Source organism: Sorex araneus, chromosome 5, assembly GCF_027595985.1.
Source record: "Sorex araneus isolate mSorAra2 chromosome 5, mSorAra2.pri, whole genome shotgun sequence".
NCBI classification, from domain to species: domain Eukaryota; kingdom Metazoa; phylum Chordata; class Mammalia; order Eulipotyphla; family Soricidae; genus Sorex; species Sorex araneus.
Genome location: NC_073306.1, coordinates 4,795,081 through 4,821,955, shown reverse-complemented (window position 1 = coordinate 4,821,955; position 26,875 = coordinate 4,795,081). Strand labels below are relative to the sequence as shown.

The 26,875-nt window shown below is 58.3% G+C and overlaps 2 protein-coding genes across 2 annotated transcripts in view; one reads left to right on the top strand and one right to left on the bottom strand.

Moving 5' to 3' along the window:
* The window catches only part of MTOR (mechanistic target of rapamycin kinase), a 113,482-nt gene that overhangs the window by 39,474 nt on the left and 47,133 nt on the right, over nucleotides 1-26,875 (top strand). Inside the window, exons 24-28 of the mRNA XM_055138868.1 lie at nucleotides 658-750; nucleotides 1,490-1,636; nucleotides 4,004-4,146; nucleotides 9,570-9,732; nucleotides 9,814-9,959. Of these exons, the coding sequence (XP_054994843.1) occupies nucleotides 658-750; nucleotides 1,490-1,636; nucleotides 4,004-4,146; nucleotides 9,570-9,732; nucleotides 9,814-9,959 (692 nt within the window). The remainder of the gene's footprint in view (nucleotides 1-657; nucleotides 751-1,489; nucleotides 1,637-4,003; nucleotides 4,147-9,569; nucleotides 9,733-9,813; nucleotides 9,960-26,875) is intronic.
* On the bottom strand, nucleotides 15,508-20,680 carry ANGPTL7 (angiopoietin like 7). Its single transcript, XM_055138872.1, has 5 exons — nucleotides 20,150-20,680; nucleotides 17,845-17,945; nucleotides 17,313-17,507; nucleotides 16,379-16,577; nucleotides 15,508-16,276 (listed from the first exon to the last, which is right to left on the bottom strand). The coding sequence occupies exons 1-5, from the start codon at nucleotides 20,499-20,501 to the stop codon at nucleotides 16,107-16,109; spliced, it is 1,017 nt and encodes a 338-aa protein (XP_054994847.1). The 5' UTR covers nucleotides 20,502-20,680; the 3' UTR covers nucleotides 15,508-16,106.

Sequence of the window (26,875 nt, the reverse complement as noted above, 5' to 3'; positions counted from 1 at the left end):
CCGCTGCCCGATTGCTCGTCCTCGCTGAAGGGGGAGGCACTTGAGTGCTCCGCTCTGCCTCTGAGTAACCTAGAGCCCAGGGTGACACAGGTGACAGCGTTTGGTTGTGTTTTTTTTGGTTGTTTTTTTGCTTTATTTGGGACCACACCCGGCGATGCACAGGGGTCACTCCTGGCTCTGCACTCAGGAATTACTCCTAGCAGTGCTCGGGGACCCTATGGGATGCCGGGGATAAAACTCGGGTTGGCCGTGTGCAAGGCAAATGCCCTCCCCGCTGTGCTCTCGCTTCGGCTCTGTTGACAGCGTTTCTGTTGGTGCTGGGGTGCTCCGGGGCATCCTGGCACCGTGACCTGTGTGTTACCCCCCGCGGTGCTGTTGGGCATCCGAGTGGGCCTTCTGCGGGCAAAGCATACATCCCGGCCCACTGACCTCGCTCCAGCCTGGGGCTGAGCACTGTCAGAGGAGCACCTGCAGTGTGAGTCAGGGGTGCTGCTGAGACTGTCAGTAACCCAGATGGGAGCGGGCGGGAAGCGACCCCTCTGAGCACTGCAGCGCTGGCCCACACCCAGAGGCACGCACACTGTCGGGGCGGTGCTGATAGCCTCTGCTCTGACTTCCGCGCGCGAGCAGTGCTCTCTCGTCCCGTCTCTCTCCCAGTACCAGATTTTCATTCCGATGGTGAATAAGGTTCTGGTGAGACACCGGATCAACCACCAGCGCTACGACGTCCTCATCTGCAGGATCGTTAAGGTGAACTACCCCTTGCTCCCCGCCCGCCCGCCCTCCTGGCCTGCCCGGGGTCTCGAGTGTGTGGCCGAATCTGCCTGTTGGCGCTCCCGGGGGGAGAATGACTTAGTTCCGCCCCGCAGGCTCTGGTCTGCCGTAGCTCCCGGCCCGCCCCCGCCAGATTTCCTTTCCAATGTGAACACGGCTCAGCACGTGGGCTATGAGCGGGCCTGGCCGCGCTCCAGCACGGCTGCATTTGGGGATGTGAAAATGTGATACTGTAATAATGTTCACATGTCACAGAATCCTCTTGGTATTTTTTCAGCCACTTAAAAATATAAAACCATTCTTAGATCTTGGGCCGTACAGAAATAGACAGTGGGGCCCTCTGCCGTACTTGCCGGGGAAACACTTTGTCACTCCTCTCAGTGTTGCTCACAGTTTCCTGATCTCTGCCAGTTGCATGCTCATTCTCCTGCGTCAGTGCTTGTCACTCACCAAGACATCCCCACCCAGGGTCCATTTTCTTCAGGCACGTTAACTTTTTGACTCCCGTTGAGATTTTGACTCTCCAAAAGGCGTGAACCCCACAGTGCTTAAGGATGTTCCTAAGCTGGGAGCAGCCAGCGGTGTGGGGTGTTTTCCTGTGAATCTCTGGCGTGGGGGCTGGGATGTCGAGAGCAGAGGAGAGCCCGTCCCGCACTGGGCCCTCTGCCCGCTCCCGAGACCTGGGATTTGGGACGAAACGAATCTCTGGTTGTAGGGCTACACCCTTGCTGATGAAGAGGAAGACCCTTTGATATACCAGCACCGGATGCTGAGGAGTGGCCAGGGGGACGCTCTGGCCAGCGGGCCGGTGGAAACGGGGCCCATGAAGAAGCTCCACGTCAGCACCATCAACCTCCAGAAGGCAGGTGGCTCAGGAGGGCGTGGGGAGGGCCCTGCCCCGGCCTCCAGAGTCTTCAGCTTTGCCTAGTACCGTCCTTGTGAACAGCCCAGACTTGACTGGGGTGTGACTCAGTGGTGCAGTCTGCTCTGCTGGCTGACGCACGGGTGTGGGTGGGAGGGAGACAGAGAAAGACAGAAACTTGTCAGAATTGAACAGTTGGAAATGAAAAAAAATCTTTTTTTTTTTTAATTGGGTCATTGTGAATTAGAGTTTCAAAGTTATTGAAGATTGAAGTTCGGGTGTTCAGAGTCCCAGGCCGGTCCCTCCACCTGTGCCCCAGTTTCCCTCTCAGCCACGCTGCCTCCATGACATGCGCTTTTTTCTCCTGTTAGTCACCGTGGTTTACAGTACCGTCACTGACAGTATCCTGCGTGTCACTTTACCTTCTTCCAGCGCCCAGTCCTTGTCCAGAGTGACCACAGCCTTCTGTTGCTGCTGTTCGGGTCCCTTCCCTGACACCCCCGCCCCCCCAGTGCAAGCTCAGGACCCGAAATCCTGCCTTGGGCGTTGGTCCTTCCCCTCCTGCGTTTCTTTCTTTCTTTTTTTTTTTTTTTTGGTTTTTGGGTCACACCTGGCGATGCACAGGGGTTACTCCTGGCTCTGCACTCAGGAATTACTCCTGGCGGTACTCAGGGGACCATATGGGATGCTGGGATTTGAACCCGGGTCGGCCGTGTGCAAGGCAAACGCCCTACCCGCTATGCTATCACTCCAGCCCCTTTTTTTGCTTTTTTTTTGCTTTTTGGATCACACTCAGCGATGCACAGGGCTTACTCCTGGCTCTGCACTCAGGAATTACCCCTGGCGGTGCTCAGGGGACCATATGGGATGCTGGGATCGAACCCGGGTCGGCCGCAAGCAAGGCAAATGCCCTACCCGCTGTGCTATTGCTCCAGCCCCCTCCCCTCCTGTGTTTCTTTATATCCCACGTAGGAGCGAGATCGTTCTGTGTCTGTCCCTCCTAGAGAATGAAGCATCCTTGTGTCCTCCTTGGACCTGGGATGGCAGAACCCTGGTGACTAATAACATGCTCATTTTTCACATGAGCAGGACAAAACTAGTGAGCCCCCAGTTCTTCTCAGGCGGGTGCAGGTCTTTAAAGCAAACTTCTGAGACTCGTTTGATTGACCGGCTTCTCCGCATTTCTTAAACTCTGTGTTCTGATGAGGCGGTCTGAGGTCAGATGTGAGATTCTGCTTGTCTCTCGCGGGGGGAAGGGTGCTCGGTGTGATGGGGTGAGACCCTATGGAAGGGCCCAAGGATTGGGTGCTGCTGGCCCTGCGGTGCCAGGGGTTGCCCAGGCAGTGCGTCTGGGCCGGGAGGCCACGCCTGGCAGTGCTGGGGCGGCCGCGTGGTCCTGGGACCAGGCCGGGTAACGCCGGTGCAGTTTCTCTGGCCCCCGCGTTTGCGTCTCTGAGTAGCTCCTGGGCACGGCTGCCGGGTGCAGCGCCGCGTCCAGGGGCTGAGTTCTCTGTGCTTTGCGGCTCTGGGTGTGTGTGTGATGGGAGGCGGGAGGGTGTTGGGCCACAGCCCTGTTCCTGGCTCTGTGCTCAGAGGAGGCCCCGGGAGTGCTCAGGAGGACCAAAAGGGTGTTAGGGACCAAACAGGGGTTCTGTTTGTTTTGGGGAGGGTCGTTATTTGCATCTTGGGTCACACCCGGCAATGCTTAGGGTTGCTCCTGCCTCTGCACTCGGGAGTCACTCCTGGTGGTGCTTAGGGGACCGTATGGGATGCCGGGGGTTGAACCCGGGTCGGCCGCCCTCCCTGTTGAACTGTAGCGCAGGCCCCAACACACTCAGTTTTTGTGGACCAGTTGTTGTTGTACTGACTGTGGCCTTTGCTGTAGCTGCTGCGTTTCTTGAAGTCCACACGTGGGATCATTCTGTCTGTCCCTCTCCTCCCGACTGACTTCACCCAGCGTGGCATTCTCTAGTTCCATTCCTGTCTTGGCAAATTGATGAGTTTGGCTTTTCTTAGAACTGCATAGTAGACCACAACTTTCTTTGGCCAGGCATACCCGGAGGTGCTCGGGTTTGACTCCAGGTTCTGTGCTCAGGGATCATTCCACTCCTGGTGACAGCTTCTTTTTGTCTGCTTCTGTTTCGGGGTCACACCTTTCCACTCACAGGCCTTTCCACACTGCACTGTGGCAGAGGTCGCTGCTGTGGGCTCGGGTTCAGTATTGCCCCTGTGTAGCAGTGCTCTGGGAGTCTCGATCCGGAGAGGTAGAGGCTTACAAGCCGGGGCACGGAGAGACCCGCCGAGCAGACGAGGGCTCTTTCCCTCGGCCTTGCTGCTGACGTGTGCCCTGTTGTCTGCGGGTCTCAGGCCTGGGGAGCGGCCAGGAGAGTTTCCAAGGACGACTGGCTGGAGTGGCTGCGGCGGCTGAGCCTGGAGCTGCTGAAGGACTCCTCCTCGCCCTCCCTCCGCTCGTGCTGGGCCCTGGCGCAGGCCTACAACCCCATGGCCAGGTACGTCTGCAGGGCGCCCTGCCCGGCTGCCCGGTCCTCAGCAGCACCAGAGACGGGCTGGTCTCTCTCTCTCTAATCGTGTTGATGTGGGGTGGGGCAGGGGAGGCCCGTGGCGCTGCTCCCCACGCCCGTGTTCTCCCTGGGACACAGACCTCGCTCGCCTGTCTCCGTGGGTCTTTCCAAACTGGAGAAGCCGTGTTCTCTCTCGAGCAGGGCTCTCCTCTCTCCCCTCTCAGCTTTCGAAGCAAGTCTCAGTAAAAGTCATACTGCTTCACTAAATAAATCATTAAAAGCCTCCCCCCCAAAAAAAGAGCTCTTAATTCACAGTACAAGCATCTAAACCTTGCTAGGAGACCTTCTCTTCATAGAGCTAAGTCCAGAATTTTAACTCCAAGGTAAAGCTGTATATGTGGCCCAGGCTTTGATCTCACGCCTCCCCAAAGACAGTCGCTACACTCGTTTATAATTCCACAAACAACTCCATTACGTGTGACTGGGCCACCTGCCTCCGATAGCCGTGTATTCTGAGCGTTACTCCAGTGAGCAGCCCTTTCCCAAGACCTGGGTTGAAGGGCAGGGCGCATTTATTAGGCCGTGGATCTGCATCTGAGCAGGGCTTGTGGGGACAACTGGAGTCTGCTCCACACCCTGCCCTGGGGGTTTCTCTCGGCTGGAGCCACTTTCATCTAGACCTTTCCAGGAGGATGTGGGCCACACCCAGTGGTGTGCAGGGCCACCCCGGTCCTGTGCTTAGGGGTCAGTCTGTCAGTGCTCAGAGGGTGTGTGGTACCAGGGGCTGGGATTGCACCAGGCGAGCTCCTTCTCGGGCCCTGGTGACGTCCTTCTTGGGTCTGGCAGGTCACGACTGTCAACTGGAAACTGAGTTTGTCCCTCCCGGATCTCTCACGCTTCTGCACAGAACAGTAGCGGAGCTCACGCGTGAGCCAGCCCACGCAGCGAGAGGGGCTTGCTGGTGTCCCCGTGGCCTCCTGGCTGAGGAGCCACGCGGCCTCGCACTGCAGCACTCCGGCTCGGGGGGAGGAGGGGACAGAGATGCACCTCTTCATAGGGCAGGGGTATGGCGGTGCGCGGGGAGCTGGCGGTAAATGTCCCGGGCATCTTTGAAAAATGGAACTTTGCATAAATATTATTTTAAGTAGTAAATCTTAGTTATTAAAATGTGGCTTGTAAAAGGCTTTAATGTGCATAATCGTTTTACAATGTGAATTTAATGGAATAGAAAATGATATACATGCACAGTTCTAGCTGTCAGAAGTCATCGGGCCGGGGAGCTCGCTCAGAGGCCTGGCACGTGCGTCCTGCGTGCGGAGGCTGGCGTTCCACCCCCGCCACTGCGTGTCCCCGCTGGGCCCGACAGCATTGCCAGTGCCCTGCTCTGTCAGTACGGGCAGCTGCGCCAGGTGTCACCGGGGTCTCCCCCAGCATGTTTGCGTGTGCACGAGATCAGGATAAGGATGCCGCCTCTCACGTTTTTATCCAGTCGTTTTTATCCAGTATTGGAAGTCCAGGACAGAATAACTAGGCAAGGAAAAAAAAAAGGAGGGGCTGGAGCAATGGTCCTGTAGGGAGGGCGTTTGCCTTGCACACAGCAGACCCAGGCTCCGTCCCAGCAGCCTGAAGAGTCACACTACCAGGAGCAGTTCCTGAGTGCAGAGCCAGGAGTAACTCCTGAGCACTGCCCCGTGTAGCCCGAAACCAAAAAAAAAAAAAAAAAAAAAAAGAAAAAGAAAAGAAAAGAAGAGAAGGAAAGAAAGATATTCAAATCACGAAGAAGGAAGACTGATGCTGCAGAAACAGTCCTGCTAATAAACATCAAAAAGAATAAAATGCTCAAAAATAAAATTTTACTAGGACGAAAACCCGTACACTGAAAACTATGAATCATTCCATTTATGAAAGCAAGTTAAGAAAACACAAATAAATAAGAGGACAGTGTGTGCTCAGGATTGGAGAATAGTGTTCAGATGTCCACACTGCCAGTGGCTCTCTACGGATCCGATATAATTCCTGTTAAAAATCCCAATGTCGGGGCTGGAGTGATAGCACAGCGGCTAGGGCGTTTGCCTTGCACGCGGCCGACCCGGGTTCGAATCCCAGCACCCCATATGGTCCCCTGAGCACTGCCAGGAGTAGTTCCTGAGTGCAGAGCCAGGAGTAACCCCTGTGCATCACTGGGTGTGACCCAAAAAGAAAAAAAAATCCCAATGTCATTTCATAGAAATAGAAGGGAAGATTTTCTAAAAATTTTAATTTTTGACGCATAAAAAATTTCAGTAGGCAAAGTGATCTTAGAAAGAACAAACCTGTAGTCATCGTGTTTCTGGTTTCTGCCGATGGTAACCAAAATCTTTTCCTTTTTGGGCCCGGCTGCCTGGTACCTGAGGACCACGTAGTGACAGGGCCTCCATTCCAGCTCTGTCTCTCCCCGGCTGTGCTAACGAGAACGGAATGGTCTGGGGCCAGACAGACAGTACAGGGTTAATGCTCTTGTCTGGCATGTGACAGTTGCCACGTCCCAGCACGTGTGCTCACCCAGCAGTGCAGGGAGTGACCATTACAGACCCTGGTGTGGCCCCTGGGCGTGGCCCCTGAGCACAGAGCCCGGTGTGGCCCCAAGCATAGTACCAGGTGTGGTCCCCGGGCACAGAGCTGGGTATACTCCCCCAAAAAACAGAACAAAAGAGAATGGTACTGTTATAAAACAGATACATGGACCAGTGGAATAGAATAAAGAACCCCAAAATAAATAAGTGCTTAGATGCTCAATCAAGGAACTTCTGAATGGGGGAAGTAGACTTGCGTAATTCCTCCCGAGGGACTGAGACTCCTGCAGCTCAATAGCAAACACAAACGATCAAATTTAAAAATGAACAAATGGGACTGGGGAGATTGTGCAAAAGGCTGGAACACATTGCGGACCCATAATCATTTCCTCACATGGGAGTGACCCTGAGCACTAAGCCAGGAGTAGTAAACCAAAAAAAAAAAGTTGATTAAATAAATAAATGAGCAGAGTAGCCAGTTTTTCAAGAAGGTTCATGAGAAGATGTTCACATCATTAGTCATAAGGAAAATAAAAATCAGAACCATAATGAGATATTTTATTCCGAGTAAAACAACAAGCCAAAAAGACAGAACATGGGACTGGGGTGATAGTGCAGCGGAGAGGGTGCTTGCCTCGCATATGGCCAACCTGGGTTCGATCCATGGCATCCCTTAGGGTCCCCTGAGCACTGCCAGGAGTAACCCCTGAGCATCGCCAAATTGGCTCAAAAACAAAATAAAAACAAAAAAACCTCTTTATCACAAGAAAAGGTATTTTATAATTTCTATATGGTGACGAATGTTAATTAAATTTATTGTGATCATTTCTCAAATCATTGTTACTTACCTGAAACTACCTTAATGTTATTCCACTATACATACATTTGAAGAAATATATGCACTGTAGCACTGTCGTCCGGTTCATCAGTTTGCTCGAATGGGCACCAGTAACGTCTCCACTGTGAGACTTGTTGTTACTGTGTTTGGCATATCGAATACGCCACGGGGAGCTTTCGAGGCTCTGCCCTGCAGGTGGGATACTTGGTAGCTTGCCGGGCTCTCCGAGAGGGATGGAGGAATCGAACCCAGGTCGGCCGTGTGCAAGGCAAACGCCCGACCCGCTGTTCTAATTTTGGAATCTAATAGTTGATTATCTCTCAGTCGAAAGGGTTGTTTTGGTTGGTTTTAGGGGCCACACCCGTCGCTGCTCAGGACTTACTCCTGGCGCTGTGCTCAGGGGTCATTGCTGGCAAGGCTGGGGGACCATCTGTGGCGCTGGCTCAACCCTGCGTCAGCTGTGTGCAAAGCAAGCGCCCTCCCCGCTGGGCTGTTGCCCCTGCGCTCAGTGGGAAAGTTTAAGAAGAGTGGGGTTTTGCTTTCTGACCTTTTTTCCTATTTTCAATATATTTTCTGCAGTGGGAAATGGTCCATTTATCACTGTATTACTGTCACTGTCATCCCGTTGCGCATCGATTTGCTCGAGCGGGCACCAGTAACGTCTCTATTGTGAGACTTGTTTTGGGCATATCGAATACGCCATGGGGAGCTTTCCAGGCTCTGCCGTGCGGGCGGGATCCTCTCGGTAGCTTGTCGGGCTCTCTGAGAGGGACAGAGGAATCGGAACTCAGGTTGGCTGTGTGCAAGACAAACGCCCTGCCCGCTGTGCTATCGCTCCAGCCCAGACCATTTACAGTGAGGCATAAAAGAGTGATTTGATGAGTAGAACCCTCTCATTAGCGGGAATCTGAAAAAAGGGCTTTGGAGGGTCGGGGACAGTCACCCCTGACAGGGCTGTACATGGCTTTACCTTGGAGCTGAAATTTTGATTTTAACTCTATGAAGAAAAGGTCTCCTAGCAAGATTTAGATGCTTGTACTATGAATTATGAACTTTTTTTTTGCCTTTTTTTGCCTCATGCTGTGCTGAGGGTAAACCGGGGGGTGTCACCCGTGAATCCTGTGCCCTTGGAACTCTCCCCGGCACGTCATTTCACTGTATCAACAAAGCTTGTTTGCTGTTTCGGAGGAGAGCCAGCAGGAAGGGTGAGAGTGCCTGAGACCACGTATCACTTTGAAGATATGGATTACTGCATATTTCCTCCACGCATTTTTTGAATGCTTTATGTAATTTTCTGCTTTCCCATGCGAGGGATTGAACCCAGGGCCTCTCACATGTAAGACCTCTACTTTTGAGCTACGTTCCTTGCCAGAACTATTTGTACAGTATCCAGGGCTGGGGCTGGGGCCTGGTGAAGGGGTGCTGGCCTTGCCCTGCATCCCTGAACTTGGCCCCTGGCACTGCAAGCCAACAAGCAAAACTATGCCTCAAATTCCCCTGTTCCTGGAGTCTGCAGATTTCACGTGCTCTGCTAATTGGCTTGCCCCAGTGGTGGTCAAAGCGAATCCCTGTCCACTGACTTAGGAATCTGATTTCTTGGGGCTGGAGCGATAGCACAGCGAGTAGGGCGTTTGCCTTGCATGCGGCCAACCCGGGTTCGAATCCCAGCATCCCATATGGTCCCCTGAGCACCGCCAGGAGTAATTCCTGAGTGCAGAGCCAGGAATAACCCCTGTGCATCACCGGGTATGACCCAAAAAGAAAAATAAAAAGAAAGAAAACTGATTCCTTAAATTACGTAGAACTTCTCGGTCTTCTGGTTCTTTGAATTTCAAGTTTTGTGTTTTCAGATCAGATTTCAAAATGATCTGCAGTGGCCTTTTAGCTTTTTGAATATGGAATAGAAAGTGAACAGAGAAATCACAGCTGGCCTTGATGGGCAGAGAACGGGTCCATGACTTGGGGACCCCGGGCGGGGCCATGAAGGGTCTGCAGCGTCTCTCCCCGCCCCTCTCCCTCAGGGACCTCTTCAACGCCGCCTTCGTGTCCTGCTGGTCGGAGCTGAATGAAGACCAGCAGGACGAGCTCATCAGGAGCATCGAGCTGGCGCTCACCTCGCAGGACATCGCCGAGGTCACACAGACCCTCCTGAACCTGGCGGAGTTCATGGAGCACAGCGACAAGGTGAGGCCCCGCGCCGGCCGGGGGCGGCGGCCCGGCCCCCACCGTGGTCGCGCCCGTGTGCTATGGCTCTGCTCCCCCCAGGGCCCCCTGCCGCTGCGGGACGACAATGGCATCGTGCTGCTGGGCGAGCGGGCGGCCAAGTGCCGGGCCTACGCCAAAGCGCTGCACTACAAGGAGCTGGAGTTCCAGAAGGGGCCCACGCCTGCCATCCTCGAGTCCCTCATCAGGTAGGCCGGGCGCGCGCCCCCCCCCCCCCCCCCGCCTGAGCTGTCCCCGCCGGTGACCGGGCGCCTCGCCCCCCGGTGTGCTCCAGCCCTGCCTCCTTGGCAGGATCAGAACCGAAGCTGCTCTGTGCCCGCAGTGGCCCTGGGAATGCTGGTTCCTGGGCCTCCGGCACCCGCCGAGTCGGGGGGATGGTATTATGCCTCAGTGTGTCCTTGCTCGAATGTCCTTCCTCTGCAGCTCTTTGCGTATAGAAGCCTGAGGTCTAGTGTTCTTTCCCGGATTTGATTATGTTGGGGGGGCCACACTCGGCAGTGCTCAGGGGTCCCTCCTGGGGTGGCTCGGGGGAGCATTCGGGGTGCCGGGGATAGAACCCGGGTCAGCTGCACGCAAGGCAGTGCCCTACCCACGACACTATCTCTCCAGCCCCTGTTGTCTTCTTTTTGAATAGTTCTGTGACTTCAGTATACAGGGAAAAAAGTAGATTGTTTAATAAATTCAGTTGTTATGAAATTACAAGCGCCTGAAATGTGCATTGTAGCTCCTAGAGAACTGTTTGCTCCCCTAATGATTATCAGGGAATATTAACTCTGGGATCTAATTGCCTCTTGCAAATGCTAAAATGAGTGATTATTTCACTACAGACATTTTGGAAAAATCACCGAGCTAATAAGCCGCTTTGTCGTGGCTGGAGCAGTCTATTGCACGCGGCTTCCTGCCTTGGAGGGGAGACTCAGAGCTGCCCGGTCTGCTGCTGGCGCTGCTGTTGGGTAGAGGATAAAAAGTGTTCTTTTAGATGCTTAAAAAGTAAACAAGGGGCCGGAGCGATAGCACAGCGGGGAGGGCGTTTGCCTTGCACGCAGCCGACCTGGGTTCGATTTCCAGCATCCCATATGATCCCCTGAGTACCTCCAGGAATAATTCCTGAGTGCAGAGCCAGGAGTAACCCCTGTGCATCGCCAGATGTGACCCAAAAAGCAAAACAACAACAACAACAACAAAAAAAGTAAACAAAAAGAGAATTATTTTTCTGCCCAGACAAATTGGACATTGAGAGAACCTTGAGACATGCCATCCTGCGGAATGTTCTCTCAGGTTTCAGATTAAAGGCGCAGGTGTGGAAACCTGTGTTTCTTACCCGATCTCTCGTCTGCATAATGCAGTTTTGCTCACTGACTAGCAAAATCCTGGAATATGACAACTTTCATACCGCATGGCTTGTTCTTCATTCATTTCCCTGCTTTATTTCCTGTCTCTGGACCTGCCTTTTCACACCCCGGGTTTCCCCCTGGAGTGCAGATTGTCACAGAGGCATTGTCATTCTGCAGATCTTTGGAAGGACTTTCTTAGAGGCTTCTAGAAGAAGGTCATTTAGTAAGGTCATTTAGCTTTTTAGTGCCCATGTATTGGGAACAAGTTCTCACAGGACTCTTGGCTTGAAGTGGATCTAACCCAGGGGCTGGGGGAGCAGGTAGCACAGCCGCGAGGGTACTTGCCTGCATGCGGTCAACCCGGGCTCCATCCCGGCATCCCGAGCACTGCCAGGGGTGATCCCTGAGTGCAGAGCCAGGAGTAACCCTTGAGCATCACTGGGTATTGCCCCAAACAACAACAAATAATGAATAAAATGGGACTAAACCAAAGGAGCTTCTGTTCTCACGCACAGCCAGCGCTCTGAGCTTCATGGATTTTGCGAGTCTGAGTGAATTTAGCTGGAGTTCTGCCTCCGCTCACCTGGTGACCGACTCGCTCACCCCTCCTCTCTCATTTCTGTTCTCAGCTTTTCATGTTGACTTTGTAGCCTTCCTTTTCCTGAGCATCGTCCAGAGTTCTGCCCTCGTGAGGCAAAGCCGCTGTCCAGTTCTTGATTTTGTTTCAGAAAAGCCGTGTTTGCTGACTGTATTGCTCGCTTGCCTAGAAAGATGAGTCTGTCTTCCTACATGTGGATATTTTTACCTCTCTGCCCCGGGACAAATTAAATCCCTCATAAAACCCCCAGGCTAGGACGGGAATCAGTTTAAACTCTTCCCCTTCCCAGGAGCTTATGTTCACCTCCAGTGTGATGGGTTCTGTGGGAGCAGAGGAGGGAGGAGCCGTCAGTTCTCCGGGAACAGGCGTTTGCTGGGGCAGCATCAGGGAGAGCCGCTGCCTTCTGTCTTACACGGTTCCGCTTGCTGGGACAAACACTCCTGGGCCCTGCGGGGTCAGAGGGCAGCCCCCACGGAGGGCTTCTGTCCTGTGTGCTCGAGGGTGGGAAGCAAACTTCCACCTCTTAGGATCTCTTTCCTCAGAGCAGCAGTTCCTGAGACGCCCCAGATACCGTCACACTCTGGCGTAATAGTTGGGGATACCACGTTCGGCCCACAGTGCTCCTCCAGGCTCCCAAAGCGCACCCTTAGTGCAGAACGTGTTCATTCCAGCCCGACCTCCCGAAGTAGCCTGACTTGTTCGAGCGTTAATTCGAAGGTCTCATCCAAGGACCCTCGAAACTGTGCAGATGAGGCGGGCGCGTGACTCAGCCTCTGGCAGAACTGATTGTCTCTAGCTGAAACCGCGCGTGATCTATGCCCAGGACACCCAGAGAAATGGGGGGGCAGGTCGCAAGCGAGTTCAGACCCCGCTCGTGAGATCTCGGCAGCTCTAGGAGCCAGAGGCAGCGCAGGGCGAGACACACGCCCGACCCGGCTTCGATCCCGGCGGGGCACCCCGTCGTTCCCCTAGCACACAGCAGTGCTTCCAGGGGACGGTGTGGTGCCAGGGATTCGACCCGGGTGCAGTACCCACAGCCACGCCAAGGCAGATGGCTGCTCTGCCCTCTAAGAGCCGTGACCCCACCAGGGAGCTGCCCCGTCGTGTCCCACTCGCTCTTCTGAAGCCCCTCGAAAGGGCATCAGGCTTGTGCAGAGGAGTCAGCGGAGGCGTCCTTGCACCCGTGACACCTGCTTGGCGTCCCCTGGCCCTGCAAGCAGGAGACTGTCGGTGCAAACCGGACGCCTCGCCTGGCACTTCCGCTCTGGCTTGTCTCTGGGCCTGCAGCAGTAAGCGGGGAGGGCCCTTGCCTCGCTGGAGACAGACGCAAGTTCAGTCCCTGGCCCCCATCTGGTCCCCTGAGCACTGCCAGAGGCGAGCCCCTGGGCGCAGAGCCAGGAGTAAGCCCCTGAGCACCCCCAGGTATGGCCCTGAGACAAGCAAGAGCAGAAAAGAACAAGCTTTGTCTGGCAGACACAGCTGCAGAGTCAAAGGGGAAAGCGAGGACGGGCCCCAGGCCAGTGGGCTCCAGTATGTTTCCTCTCTCTTTAAGGATGGTTTCATGGTGTACCCCGCCCCCCGCCTTGCTGTGGTTTTGGTGCCGTGACCGCGGGTTCCAGACTTAGCTGGCCCTCTGTGCCAAGCCCCACGCGGGGACGGGCACCAGGGCTCCTCCGGGCTCACGGCCCGGCCGCAGGGCCCCAGAGCAGGTGCCGTCCGAGGGGCCGCCCCTCCCTCAGAGACGGTCAGTGTCGCTTCCTCTCCCGTGTCCACGCAGGGCCGGGCCTGCTGGGTCGGGGAGAGTCGCTGGGACGGGGGCGTCTGGGGCAGCGGACGCCGGGGTCACCCCCACGGGCCAGGGCTCTAGTCACGCGAGCGGCTCATTAGGACGGCGCTGGTCAGCCCGGGGCCGTGGGGGCGGCCAGGACAGCAGCAGCGCGGGAGGCGGGCGCTGTCCTGGCCCGGGAGGGGCACCGGGGCAAGCGGAGGCGAGGGAAGCCTCGCTGGCACCCAGGGGTGTCCCCCGCGTCTCGCCGTCGGCAGGCCTGGGCCCGTTAACCCGTTTGCCTAGAAAGGGCGGGTGCCCCTGGCCGCACCCGGTCCCAGAGAGTCGGGGTCCCGGGCACTCCCCACCCACCAGCCCCGCCCAGTGCTCAGGGGTCGTGCCAGGGAGAGGGGGGCGGTGGGTGGGGGGCCACACCCGGTGGCTCCCAGGGGCCAAGTTCGGTGCTCGGGGTGCTCGGGGAGGCTCCGCTCTCCTTCCCGGAGGCACCTTGGCCCTTTCTCGCGTGCCTGGGCCGGTTTCCGTCCCCCGTTCCTGCCTTTTGGGGATCGGGGTCGGGCCACCCCTTTCTGAGGGTGGGGGCTTTCTGGTGGGGGTGGCCCTGAGCAGCTGTGGGTGCCTGCTTGCCGCCGGCCCGCGCTCGGCTCGTTCTTGAGCTGGATGACCCGAGTCTGCTGCGTGTCCTTCACCTGCTGCTGCCGAGCCCTCAGGCCCCGAGGCTGTCAGGCCGCGTCCCCGCGCGTCTCCAGCTCGTTGGCCCCTTTGCTCGGAGGCTCCCGTTGGCTGTGGCTCTTGTTACTGGAGATGAGAGGGGAATAATTAGCTGCCTCTGCTGCAGGCCCGTCCGCTCTTCCTGTGCTGGCCTCCCCCGCCCCCAGGGTCGTGCCAGCTGCCGAGAGCCCCGCGCCCCGCCCACCCTAGGAAGTGCCGTGTGACTGTCTGTCCCATGGGGGTCCTGTGCCCGCGTCCTTTTGTGTTTGATTCCTTCAAAGATCCCGCCGTCCTTGTGTCTGGTAGTAGGCGGGTGGGGGGGTAGTTTAGGCAAAACCCGGCGCGCTCGGGCTGTTCGTGCTCAGCGGTGACCTGGCGGTGCCGGGGTTGGGCCTAGCGTGGCACAGGCCAGGGCGACTCGGCTCCTTCCCCTTTTCCCGCCCCTGCTCGTGAGTCTCCTCACTCTGAGGCACCGCAGACTCTCAGCAGTCGGGGGCTGCAGTTTCAGTAGGAAACAGAACCAGGACGAGGGCGAACCCTCACAGACTGCCCGACCCTCACAGACTGGCCGGACCCTCACAGACTGGCCGGACCCTCACAGACTGCCCGACCCTCACAGACTGGCCAGTGAGGTTTGTGAAGGATGAAGGTTTCTTTTTCTCTTTGTTTTGGGGCCGCAGCCAGCGACGCCCGGGGCTTCCGCCTGGCTCTGCACTTAGGACTCACTGCTTGGGGGACCGTATGGGACGCCAGGGATTGAACCCGGGTCAGCCCTGGGCTAGGCGAGCGCCCTCCCCGTCTTCCCCACAGAGCTATGGCGCCAGCCCCGGAAAAATGTTTCTTGAAGGTCAAGGTGACTTGATCGTTCCCTCTCATACGTGCAAGTCTGCTGTGGGGAGGGGGAAGGTGGGAGTGTTCGCTCGGGAGCGCTGGAGCCGTCGCCCTGCACCCAGGCCTGGCGGATGTTTCTAGAGTGCATTTGCCGGGCCCCAGGAGTAATGACAAGAGTTTTGTTTTGTTTTGTTTTATTTCTTTTTTTTTCCTTTTTCTTTTTCTTTTTCTTTTTGGGTCACACCCGGCAATGCACAGGGGTTACTCCTGGCTCTGCACTCAGGAATCACTCCTGGCGGTGCTCAGGGAACCATATGGGATGCTGGGAATCGAACCCGGTCGGCCACGTGCAAGGCAAATGCCCTTCCCGCTGTTCTATTGCTCCAGCCCCTATTCCTTTTTTTCTTTTTTTACAGCAAACGAGTTTATTATAAATGAAAAAAAAAGAAACTTTGACTGTGTAAAGCAGTGTACATGTTTATTTCTACACAGCAAGGTGCTCCTGTACAGGGGTGCGTCACTCATCTCCGAGCGTCTGCTTTCAGCCGCCTTTGCTAAGCGAGATGGGCACGCGGCTCTCTGAGCCACTCTCCCACGGGGGAATAAAGCTGCTCCAGGTGACCAGTGCCGTAGGGCTCCCGGGGGCCCCTGTGCGTGCCCAGGCCTCAGGGCAGTGCCCGAGGGCTGCCAGGCCAGCGCAGCCTGGGGCGGCTCACCCCCAGCAGGTGTTGTCTGCAAAACAGTGTTGCCTGCTAAAAGCTGACTCGGCTTCCCCACCAGCCTCTTTCACGCCTTTCTCCAGCACCCACGCTTTCCTCTGAGAACCAGATTTAATATTAGCAAAAAAAAGAAAAGTTCTGTCCTCGTGTGATTTGTGTCTTAGAGCAAGTGGGTGGAGGTGGGTCCCGTTTCCTCTCAGGAAAGTCAGCTGGGATCCGTCTGCCCTCGCTGGGCGGGCCCCCTCCCCCGCCGTGTTCCGGGCCTGAGGCCTTCACGCTCCTCTGACTGCAGTGTCCTTGCAGAGACTCCCCCTCCTCCCCGGCCCTGTGTCCCCGGCCCGTGTCACGGCAGCCTCCTGTCACGGCTGGAAGTTTTCAGGGCGGATTTTCATCTCCACCCGTTTGAGGGAGTAGCTGGCGCCATGCCAGCCATACCAGCTGATGCCGTCCAGGTGCGCGGTGTGCTCCCCGAGGCCGTAGTAGACGCCGTTGAGGTTGGAGTCCGTGCAGCAGTTGTACCAGTACCCCCCTGCCCGAGACACAGCGTGAGTGCCAGGCAAGTGTGCCTGGAGCGGGGGGGGGGGGGGGGCCCGCCCCCCGCCCCCCGCCCCTGGGCTGGCTGGGCGCTCACCTCTGCGGAGCTGGGCGCACGGGTCCAGGCAGTTGTCGTTGTCCTTGTCCTTGGTGCTGAAGGCCGTGTTGTTGTGGTAGCCCAGGGCGTCCTTCCCCACGCTGCCGCTGTAGTTCCCCAGGGAGAGCCTGTAGCTGTTGAGCTCGTCGCTCAGCGCGAAGTGGCTGTACTCGGCGTGGTGCACGCTGCCCTCCCAGTCCTGCCGGGAGCCGGCCTCAGCCACGTGCCCTGCCCCGCCGCCCTCTACAAAGCTTTCGCCACTCGGGTCCGCGGCTCAGCTCTGTGGCCCCGAGAGTCTGTCTCGCGCGTCCCTCCCTGCCCCGGCCCTGGGGCGTAGGACTGTGATTTGCTCTGTCCTGCTCGTAGGTGCCGGGAGCACAGTTAGGGGCGGGGAACCAGCTCAGCGAGGGGGGCTGGCGTCAGGCGTGGGGCCCCAGCACTGCCTGGGAACTGCCCCCGAGCCCCGAGCCAGGAGCAGCCACCAAGCACCCCTGGGCCCGCCTGCCCCCAGCGGAAGGAAGGGAGGGAGGGAGGGAGGAAGGAAGGAAGGAAGGAAGGAAGGAAGGAAGGAAGGAAGGAAGGAAGGAAGGAAGGAAGGAAAAGAAGGAAGGAGAGGAAGGAAGGAAGGAAGGAAGGAAGGAAGAAAGGAAGGGAGGGAGGGAGGGAGAGAGGGAGGGCAGTCGCAGACGTGGTGACGCGGGAGGGATTTGGCAAGGGTCCTGCCAGCGACATGGCGGTGCGCACGGCCTGCGTGGTGCCTGGGGCAGGGCCCGGCCCAGGGTCTGGGACAGCTGTGTGTGCGACCGGCGTCCGCCTCGTCTGTGCTCCTGCAGTCTGAGTTTGTTTGAAAAAGCCCGTCCCCCCCAGCCGCACTGCCACCCGAGGGACGGCGTGGGCAGCACAGGCCCTTGTCGGGGTGGGGGGGGGGCGTTACCTCCATCTCCACGCGCAGCCGGGTGGGCCGTCGGGAGAGCCGGTGGATGTTCTCGTTGCCCAGCCAGAAGTCCCCGCGGGTGCTGCCGAAGCCCTGCCTGTACTGCGCCCAGTCCCGGTAGAAGGACACGAGGCCGCTCTGGCGCCTCTGGATCACGGTCCAGCCCCCGCCCGAGGTCTCCATGTCGCAGAACACCTGGCAGACAGGAGGGCAGCGGGTGCGGGGAGGCCAGCCCGCTGGCCCTCCCACAGAGCAGGGACGGGGGCACCCGCCGGGGGCTGACGGGCCGGCTGCAGCCTGAGGGCGGTGGCAGAGGGCTTTGGAGGGGGGGTCCGGGCACTGCGGTGGACTTCCTCGGACCTTTCCTCCCCCGAGACACAGGGGGTTCAGGCAGCGAGGGGACGGCTGGACAGTGGGGCGGAGCCGACCGCAGGCGAGGGCCCGGCGGTGCTGGGCTAGGTTACCCGTAGACGCGCTCGGCTCTGTGGCTCTCCGCTAAGGCCCAGAGTGGGCGTGACTGAGCCCGTCTCACCTCCAGCTCGGGGCTGCCCAGGAAGTCGTCCGCAGGCAGCTTGTACACGCCTGAGATGCGGTAGTTCCTCCGGTGCAGGGAGGAGCAGTCGTACAGGGCATCTGCAAAGGGACCAGAGCGCGCTGAGCACCGGCGCCCCCTAGCGGGGAGGTTCGGGCAGACCAGCTTCGCGCCGGTTGCACCCCCGAGTCAGCATTGAACACTCGGCGTGGAGGGGGCCTGAGGGGGGCAGGAGGGAGGGATCCTGGTTTGTTGGGGCCACACCCTGGTGGTGTCCGTCCTGACGGCCTCGCCCGGCAGTCACGGGGGCCTGCCGTGGCTCCCCCTGAGTTCTAGAAACACTGGAATGTGTCTGGCCCCATGGGACCTCCCACCTACTAGGGTGGGCTGGGACAGCCCCTCCCCACATCTGGCCTCGTTGGTCCTGGCTGCTTTGTCCGTTTGTGTGGGCCTTCCAGGAGGCGGGTAAGGGAGACAGATTTCAGTTTCTTGGCTCTTGCCCCTCGCTGGGTCGGCTGGGGGTGGGCGCGCAGCTCCCGGCCGAGCTCATCAGGGCGAGGAGGCCCTGGACGGGGGCTTCACTCTGCACCTGGCCTCAGGGCTTCTGCTTCTCTCCGGGTAGTGTTTGCTTCCTCCGCTGTGTCTGGGGTTACACTCGGGTGGCCACTGCTCTGGGCTGTAGGCAAGCACCGAGCACGGGCCAGGGCTGGGCAGCAGAGGGGGGAGAAGAAGTAGCCGTCGGAGCGGGCCGCTTCCTGGGGCGTCCTGCCCACAGGTGTGAACCTGAGCCAGCACCTGCTGGAAGAACAGTCAGGAGAGCGTGGCGGGCAGGGACCAGAGAGCTGCTGGGTCCAGGTGCCTGGCGTGGCCTGGTCTTCACGGCTTTCCTCTCCGATCCGGTCCGGACTCACTTCTCTGGGAAATGGTCTGGGGATTTCTTCCTAGTCCCAGACTGAGGGCCAGAGAGTGCGTGCATAGAAAGGGGTTTTCACAGCTTGGTAGCAGGATCGTGAAGTTTGATTTCCTGTTAGAACTCTCGTTTGAGGGTGGGAGTGACAGCACAGCGGGGCGGGCGTTAGCCTTGCACACGCTGACCCTGATTCAGTTTCCAGCGTCCCACATGGTCCCCTGAGCACAGCCAGGAGTAACCCCTGAGCATTGCCAGTGTGACCCAAAAACCAAAGCAGAAACCCAAAAACAAACAAGCCCACAGCACCCCAGACTCTTGTTTGAGAGGTTGGGAAGATGGTAAGGAGGGGAGGCACTTGCTTTGCGTGTCGAATCTGGGCACCACAGATGGTTCCCAGAGACTCCAGGGGAACCCCGGAGGCTCGAAGAGCGTGGCCCCAAGCCCAGAAAGTTTGTAAAAAGCTTTTCCCCTGAACTGAGGGCAAGCAATGACTTACTCTGTTCTCCGTTCTTGGCTTGGTTTATGCTGTGACCAAATGTTTTTATCTCGGCAAGAATGGCATGGTTATGGGATACTTTCTTGCAACTCTTTGGTTTCCTGTTGATTTTTGCAGGGCACCAGTTTTGTCTCTGCACAGTAAATTAGTCACCCCCGCCCTTCTGAGCCAGGTCAGCTCCAAACTGGAAAGTTATTTCACAAAGGAAAACTAATCATTAGATGAGTGTTATTTTGGACCTGCTAGCCATTCCTGTTTCCGCGTTTCTTTTCCTCTTCTTTCGTGGGGGCAGGGAGGGGGCATACCTGGTTCCCAGAGATCACCTCTGTTGTGCTTGGGGCCTTGACTGGCAGCCACGGGCCAGGCACCCCTAACCTCCCCGTAACCTCTCCGACCCCGGTTACCTCTTATCTCCTGCTTTGGGGCGTGGGTGGGGAGAGAATTTACTTGGTATTATGGCAAAACATTGAATTCCCAGAACTGAGGAGTCGGGAGCTCTGGTTGACAGGCACGCGTGGCTCTCCCCGCTGTGGTCGCTCCCCTGCGCCCTCCGCTCCCTGCTGCCCGCTCTGCGCCCCAGAGGCCGGGGCTGTCGCTGGCGAAACTTGGCCCCCAGAGCAACAGAGGGCATGGGCAGCCTTTCAGCTCCAGTCAGGACTGAGCTTCTGAGATCTGCCCTTTGATTTTGGATAAGCCGCAGCACCTCGCGGCGCCAGGGCTCATGCCTTTAGAATTACCCAGCACCGCGGAATCAAGGGGCCGGTTCCCGGTAGGTGTACGGGCCGCTGGGAGTCAGCACCCCACCCCCAGCCCTCGCGTGGGGGCACAGAGCTGATGGCGCAGGCCCAGGATGGCACCCCGAGAGCCCTCGGTGCTCCCCGGGCCCCCCTGCTCCTCACCGGCCGAGGTCTGCGTGACGGTCTGGGCCGCCTGCAGCTGCATGAGGCCCATCTGGTCGTGCATCTCCGAGTACTTGCTCTCCGCCGCAGCCAGCCGGGCTGCCACGCGCTTGGCGCTGCTCTGCAGCTCCGTCACCTGCGCGGCCACGCCCCCCCAGGCCCGCTCCTGCCGCTCGCCCAGTCCCCGCAGCGCGAGGCTGAGGTTGGCCACCTGTGCCCGGAGCGCCGCCACCTCCTCACAGCAGGGGGGTGTCTTCCGCCTGGGGGGCTTCTGGGGCCGGGCTGGGTGGGTGGCGAGGGCCACAATGAAGAGGCAGAGCCAAGGGATGGCCCGGTGAGACGTGCGCGGCATCTTGCCCGGGCACCGGTGAGGAAGGGCCGAGAGGGGGGACGCGCAGAGCCGGGGCCGAGAGTCGAGCCTCGGGCCCCGGCGCCTGGTGCCTCTGCCCGCTCGCTCTCGCTCTCGCCCTCGGTGCAGCCTCCGCCGCGCTGGAGACTCGAGCGGTGTAGCCTGGCCTGGGATGCGTCTCTGGAAACTCAGCATCTTAAATACTGTCCGCGCCTGGACCTCCACCCCCACTCGGCCCCGCGGGGCGCCTTAGCCCCTCCCTCGCCCACGCCCCGGGAGGGTCAGGTGCCTGGCGGGTGGAGTCAGAGGGGAGGCGGAGGGGGAGAGGCGAGTCTTGCCTCCCTGGCTGCCGTCTTGGGGCTGAAACTGTGAATTTGTGTATTTCGTTTCCCATCAGACGTGCCCCTGCCAGCGGCTGGCTCAGCCCTCAGCAGGCCGGGCTGCTGAGTCGGGAGGCGGCCAAGTTCCATTTTAAAGGTTATTAACTCCAGGCCGAGCCTGAGGTAGGCTCAGAGAGTGGGGGACAAGACCCCCGCCCCCCCAGCAGCTGCTAGCGTCCTCCGTGCTGCTTCTCCGAGGAGCTGAGGTGGTTTGCCACCCCCTTGAGCGTGCTTCTAGACAGAGTACTCCTTTCTCATCCTTCAGCAAAATCATCTGCAGAATTTTCACTCAGTCTAGACCTAGCACTCTCTCGTATTTGAAATTTTAAACAGAGTATTCCTTTCTCATCCTTCAGGATTTTACAAAATCTTTAATCTGGCCCTAACACTATCTCATATTTGAAACTTTCCAACTTGAAGAAAACTCCAGAAACAGGATAGAATAAATCTCTTAGGAATTATGGAAAAATAAAAGAGACTCCTTTTTACAAACTTCGTCTTTCAACCAAAAGCAGGCCAGTAGTTATTTTTCCCGCTTGCTTTTAGCAAAAATGTTGGAAGCAAGGATGATACCTCAGGCGTCAGGCCGTGGTTCTGGATGGCCCCTCCCTGGGTGTGTACAAAACTTGGAAATTATGTTAAAAGGGATGGAGCTGGAGCATAGTACAGCGGGGAGGGCACTTGCCTTGCATGCAACCGACGTGGGTTTGATTCCTGGCATCCCAGCGGGTCCCCCGAGCACCGCCAGGAGTGATTCCTGAGTGCAGAGCCAGGGTAATTTCTGAGCATCGCCGGGTGTGGCCCAAAAAGCATTTAAAAAAAAAAAAAGAGGACAATTCCCATCACCTAATAAACCCATTTAATGAATCACATTTTCCTTTTATTTTTTCCTAATAATTTGCACATTTAAAGTTTTTCTATACACACACATCCCTGAACATAGGATACTATAATTTTTCATGGACAATATTTGAAAGCCACTTCTTTTAAAACAAATGGAAAAACCCAGTTTTAGCCAGCGTTCTTTTTTTTTTTTTAATTTTTTTATTTTTACAAAGTAGTTCACAATGGACTGGAGCGATAGCACAGTGGGTAGGGAATTTGCCTTGCACGCGACCAGCCTGAGTTTGATTCCTCCTGTCCCTCTCGGAGAGCCCGGCAAGCTACCGAGAGTATCCTGCCCGCACGGCAGAGCCTGGCAAGCTTCCCGTGGCGTATTCGCTATGCCAAAAACAGTAACAACAAGTCTCACAATGGAGACGTTACTGGTGCCCGCTCGAGCCAATGGGAGGACAGTGGGAGGACAGTGCTCCAGTGCAGTGCAGTTCACAATATTCGATCACGTTTAATATTCAGACACCAACCCCACCACCATCACACCTTCCCACCACCATGTTTTGGGTGTCATCATCTCATCCCCAGTCCCTGCCCCAAAGCAGAACCGAAATAGTATATCATACTTCTCTCCGGGGTTGGTTGCCGCCTACTTTGAATCTCGTCAGGAGTGGCGCGGTGCTCTTGAGTGTGGCCGCTCGGCCCAGGAAAAGGGTCACTCGCGCGTGAGGCTCGGCCCTGGGCTGTGGGCAGCGGCCGTGAGCTTGGCAGCGGTTGGGCTCTGGGGGTTTCCAGCTGCTGGGGTGGGTCCCTTGGGGCGGGGAGGGCTCTCACCCGCCCCCACCGGTGCCCCCAGGGAAACAGCCCAGCGCGGGGTCAGGCGGCATGGCTGTGGCGGGGCGTGCTATGCTCCCTTCCGGGCAGGAGGACATGCCATCTGGATGGTGGCCGGCGATGAGACGATCTTGCGCCTGCCAGGGGCGGCTTAGCCAGCATTCTGCAGAGAAGCTTTCACCAGAAACACGGGTTCGAGACACTTCTGGCCTCCAGCAGTGAGTCTGTCTCTGGGTCCTGGGAATGTGCTGGGAGCTTGCGGCTTCATGTTCTGGGGTGCGCTGATCTCAATGCAGGCCCCCCCCCCCGCACCCCACACCCCGACGCTCAGCGGCCCTCCCACGGCCCCTGTCCCTTTTCCCCTGGGGGCTTTCAGCCTCTCAGAAAGCCCTTCTGGGGGCCGCAGAGGTGAGTGCTGGGGGCGGGAGGGCGGGCGAGGCGTCAGCCGTGTCTGTGTGCAGTGTACATGTCACCGGGTACATGTTCCACCGGGTCTGACCCTTGGTGGCCCCTCTGGTCCCCTGAGTGTCACTAGGAGGGATCCCTGAGCACAGAGCCAGGAGTAAGGCCGATGCCCCCGCCGGGTGTGCCCCCTCGCCCTCCCCTGCCCCTGCCCTAAAAAAAGAATTCATTTTTATTCAGGCAGCTGAAAGGTCCAAACTGGCCTCTCCCCTCTAAGTGAAAGGCTGGGCGGGGCCAGGGGCTGGGGTCAGGTTTCTTACCCCCGTCTCTGTTGCCCGCCCAGGGCTGAGGCTGAGGCTGGCACCGTCTAGCGCCTTGAGTTCTGCTTAAACGCTTGTTGAGGGTTGGCACTGCCAGCCGGCCCCTGCTCCCTCTGAGTGCCTCGGGCCCCACTGGGCACCGGGACTCAGCGACACGGAGCTCCTGGCTCACGCCGGCCCGGCCTCAGTGTCACACCTGCGCGGTCCCCGGGGGCGCGTCAGGGTGACTTCCCGGCCAGCAGCCAGCTCTGAGATCAGACTGTGCCACGGGAATGCCCCGTGCCGATAGTGTGCGGCTGGTCTCGGGCCCGTGTGTGGTGTGAGGAGAGCGGACCGGGACCGCGCACTCAGATTCGGAGAGGGCACTCCGTTCCTCCTCCCAGCAGCGTCACCTGCCCCGGCAGGAAACTGAGGCAGAAAGTGCCCCGGCCGCTCATGTTTGCAGCCCAGACAGTCCCTTCCAGGAAAGGTCGGTGGGGCCTCGTGTAGGTGCCGACTCTGACATCTGTATCCTGTCCTGTCACCCCGAACATCAGTTTGTTCGAGCGGGCGCCAGTGATGTCTCTCATTGAGAGACTTGTCGTTACTGTCTTTGGCATATCCAGTACGCACGGGGAGCTTGCCAGGCTCTGCCGCGCGGGCTCCATACTCTCGGTAGCTTGCCGGGCTCTCTGAGAGGGGCGGAGGAATCGAACTCGGGTCGGCCGAGTGAAAGGTGAACGCCCAACCGCTGTGCTATTGCTCCAGCCCCTCTGACATCTGTGTTCTGGAAATTTCTTTCTAACATAAGGCATAAGTTAGAGACAAAGGGTGTTTTTCTGTTTGTTATAGAATTTATTTTTATTTTTATTTTTATTTTTGCTCTTTGGGTCACACCTGGCTATGCACAGGGGTTACTCCTGGCTCTGCACTCAGGAATTACTCCTGGTGGTGCTTGGGGGACTCTGGGATGCTGGGAATCGAGCCTGGGTCGGCCTCATGCAGGCAAATACCCTACCCGCTGTGCTATCGCTCCAGGCCCTGTTTTTTTTTTCTTGGGTTTTTTTTTTTTTAAGATTTTTGCTAATTGCCTAAGCTGTTTAAATGTTCGAAATATGGACATCCGTGTCTAAATGTCAATGAAATCCCCCAAATTTTGAGAAATGGCTAATCATGAGTATTTTGCCATCCCAGAAGAGTCTCTACTCTTCAAAACATCCACACCCCGAGGCTGTCCTAGATTCTGCATTTCTGAGAGATGGAAAAGTGAGTCCTTGCTCCGAGTCCAGCGACGCCAGGAGAGGGCACCAAGAAGAATGCGGAGGATTCGGACAGTTTTCTCTGCTCTCTAGCCCACTGGTGACCGTGGGATGGAAATTAACTGGGAACATCTGGGAAACCTGTCCTAGGCCTTAGGCACCTTCCCCCCTTCTCTGTGGCTGCCGGGGAGGGTCGGCTCAGTGGCTGGGAGAGTGCCTTTGGGGGGGGGGTTGCTCTGGCAGTGAGGAAGCTGCCAGGGCCACAGCGGGACGTGCCTGGGGAAGGGGCTGTCCCGGCCCCTTGCACACACAGCCACTTGTGGTACTCCGGGGCTGCTCCTGGCTCAGTGCTCCAGGGACCGTGCAGGGCTGTGTGGAGCCCAGTGACCTTCCTGCCTCCCCCCCCACCCAAGCTCTCTGTTCTTTCTTTCCTTTGTGAGGGGGATGTTGTTGAGCCAAATCCATCTTCGCTCGGGTTCCTGGCTCGGTGCCCAGGCGCGGGCAGTGGCCCCTGGTGGTGTCCAGGATTCAAACTAGGGTTGCTGCTCCCGTGGCCGCAGGAAGGCCCGTCAAGGCCTGACCCTGCGAGTGTCTCCAGCTCCGGGTCGCAGCCGGGGTGGCCCTTTCCCAGTGTGGAGCCCCGTCCTGCCTCTGAGTGTGAATCCTGCTGCTTTCCGGTGGGGAGGGAGGGAGGGAGACCCCCCGCATGCCCCTGGGCCCCTGCCTGTCAGGGCGGGTGTCTGCCCCGCGCGGGGCCTTCACTTCTAGAAGGCGGGTGATGAGTCACGGCCGGGCTGCCTATAAATAGCTGCTGCGTCCCCGACCTGTCACTTGCTCCTATTTCTGTCTCCGCCGGAACCCGAGCCCGTCACACCAGCCCTGCCTCCTCCTCCCCGCCCGCCGTCCCGGCGCGGTGCCGGGCAGCTGGTCGTTTCTCCCGCTTGCCCTTTTGTTTTTCTTTTCTTTTTCTGAGGGAGACCCGTCCCAGCAGCGCGTGGCCAGCTGACCCTGCTGTTCGATGTGAGGGTCCGAGGGGGGTGCTGGTCAGGGTGCTGGTCAGACTGCCCCGTCAGTCCCTCGGGGACCGTGTGGCGCTGGGGGCAGAGCAGTCGGCCACGTGCAGCCAAACGCCTTAACCTCTGCTATTTTTTCCCGCTTTTTGCTCTAATGCGGGAGAGCTGCCACTCGTGCAGCCACGATGAGGCTGACAAGCCGCTGCCTTTGCCTTGGTGCTTCCCCGCCCTCGTGGTCCCTCCCGCTGCGGCCTCAACAGCCTGCGAGTACGAACACGGTGTCCACGCCTCGGGCTGCAGAGAGCCCTGGGTTTGGCGGCTCCTAGGTTGAGGGGTCGCCTGCGCGCTCACCTGGGCCCTGTTCCCCGGCTCGGCCTCCCCGTAGGGCCTGTGGCTGATGGATAGCGCCGTGCGCCGGAGGGTCGCAGCGGGCAGGCGATCCAGAGACAGGCGCCAGCACCCCGGGTGGCCCCTCGGAGCCCCACCAGGAGAGAGTCCTGAGTCAGAGCCAGGAGTTCCCCTGAGCACTGCCGGGTGTGGCCCCAAATGCCGGGACCTGCAGGGAAGCCGCACTCTCGGAAGTTTGGAGATTCCCTTAGACGGGGAAAGTGCTGGTCCAGCCTCACGGTCTCCCGGCGAGACAGCCTCCCTCTGGGGCCGTGTGACAGGCTGGCCCCCGGGCACCGCGAGGCTGGTTGGCCCAGCTGGGTTCAGGAAGGCCTCCCGCGGAAAGGGCACCTGGGTTAGGAGCAGAACAAAACCCGGAGCCGGAGAGGGCGTTCTGAGCAGACGCCGGCCCGCCAACATCAGAGCCGTGAGGTCTGGAGGGTAAAGGGCCCCGGCCTCGCGCGGTCCCAGCACTGCAGGGTGGGGACCGAGGGGATTCCCAGACCCTGCTCGGGGGTGTGCTGATTTGTGGAAACCTCTCAGAACAGTTTGTAGCCCGTCTTGTAAAGCAACGATTTCACTTTTGAGTATATTACAACAGACGTGCAAGCGCTCACGCAGCGAGGCCTGCACAGTGCTCAGAGTCATGGCACGGACTCTGGTCGCCACCCAAAAGCACGTAAAGCCCCAGCCCTGCAGGCAGGGCCCGTCTCTCGGACCTGCGCACAAACAGACCAGTTCTGTTGGGAGTCAGGCAGCCCTGGTTCCGGGCGTGAGGTGGGGAGGGGGCACGGGGGGCGCCGGGGGCTGTGGGTGTGGCGATGTAGCGACTCGGTGTGTACTTGGCACTAAGGACATGCTGTGTTTTAGCTGGGAAGCGCACTTAGAAACAGTGCGGGGGGGGGGGGGGGAGCAGGGAATGAGAGAGAGGGGGGTGAGGGAGAGGGACGGGGAGAGAGGGGGGGGAGG

Coding starts and splice junctions, on each gene's coding strand:
- ANGPTL7 (XM_055138872.1), bottom strand. CDS start 20,501: ATGCCGCGCACGTCTCACCGGGCCATCCCTTGGCTCTGCCTCTTCATT. Junction 16,578..17,312: donor GGCTGCGCGTGGAGATGGAG/GTAACGCCCCCC, acceptor GGCTCCCGGCAG/GACTGGGAGGGCAGCGTGCA. Junction 16,277..16,378: donor GTGCGCCCAGCTCCGCAGAG/GTGAGCGCCCAG, acceptor TGTCTCGGGCAG/GGGGGTACTGGTACAACTGC.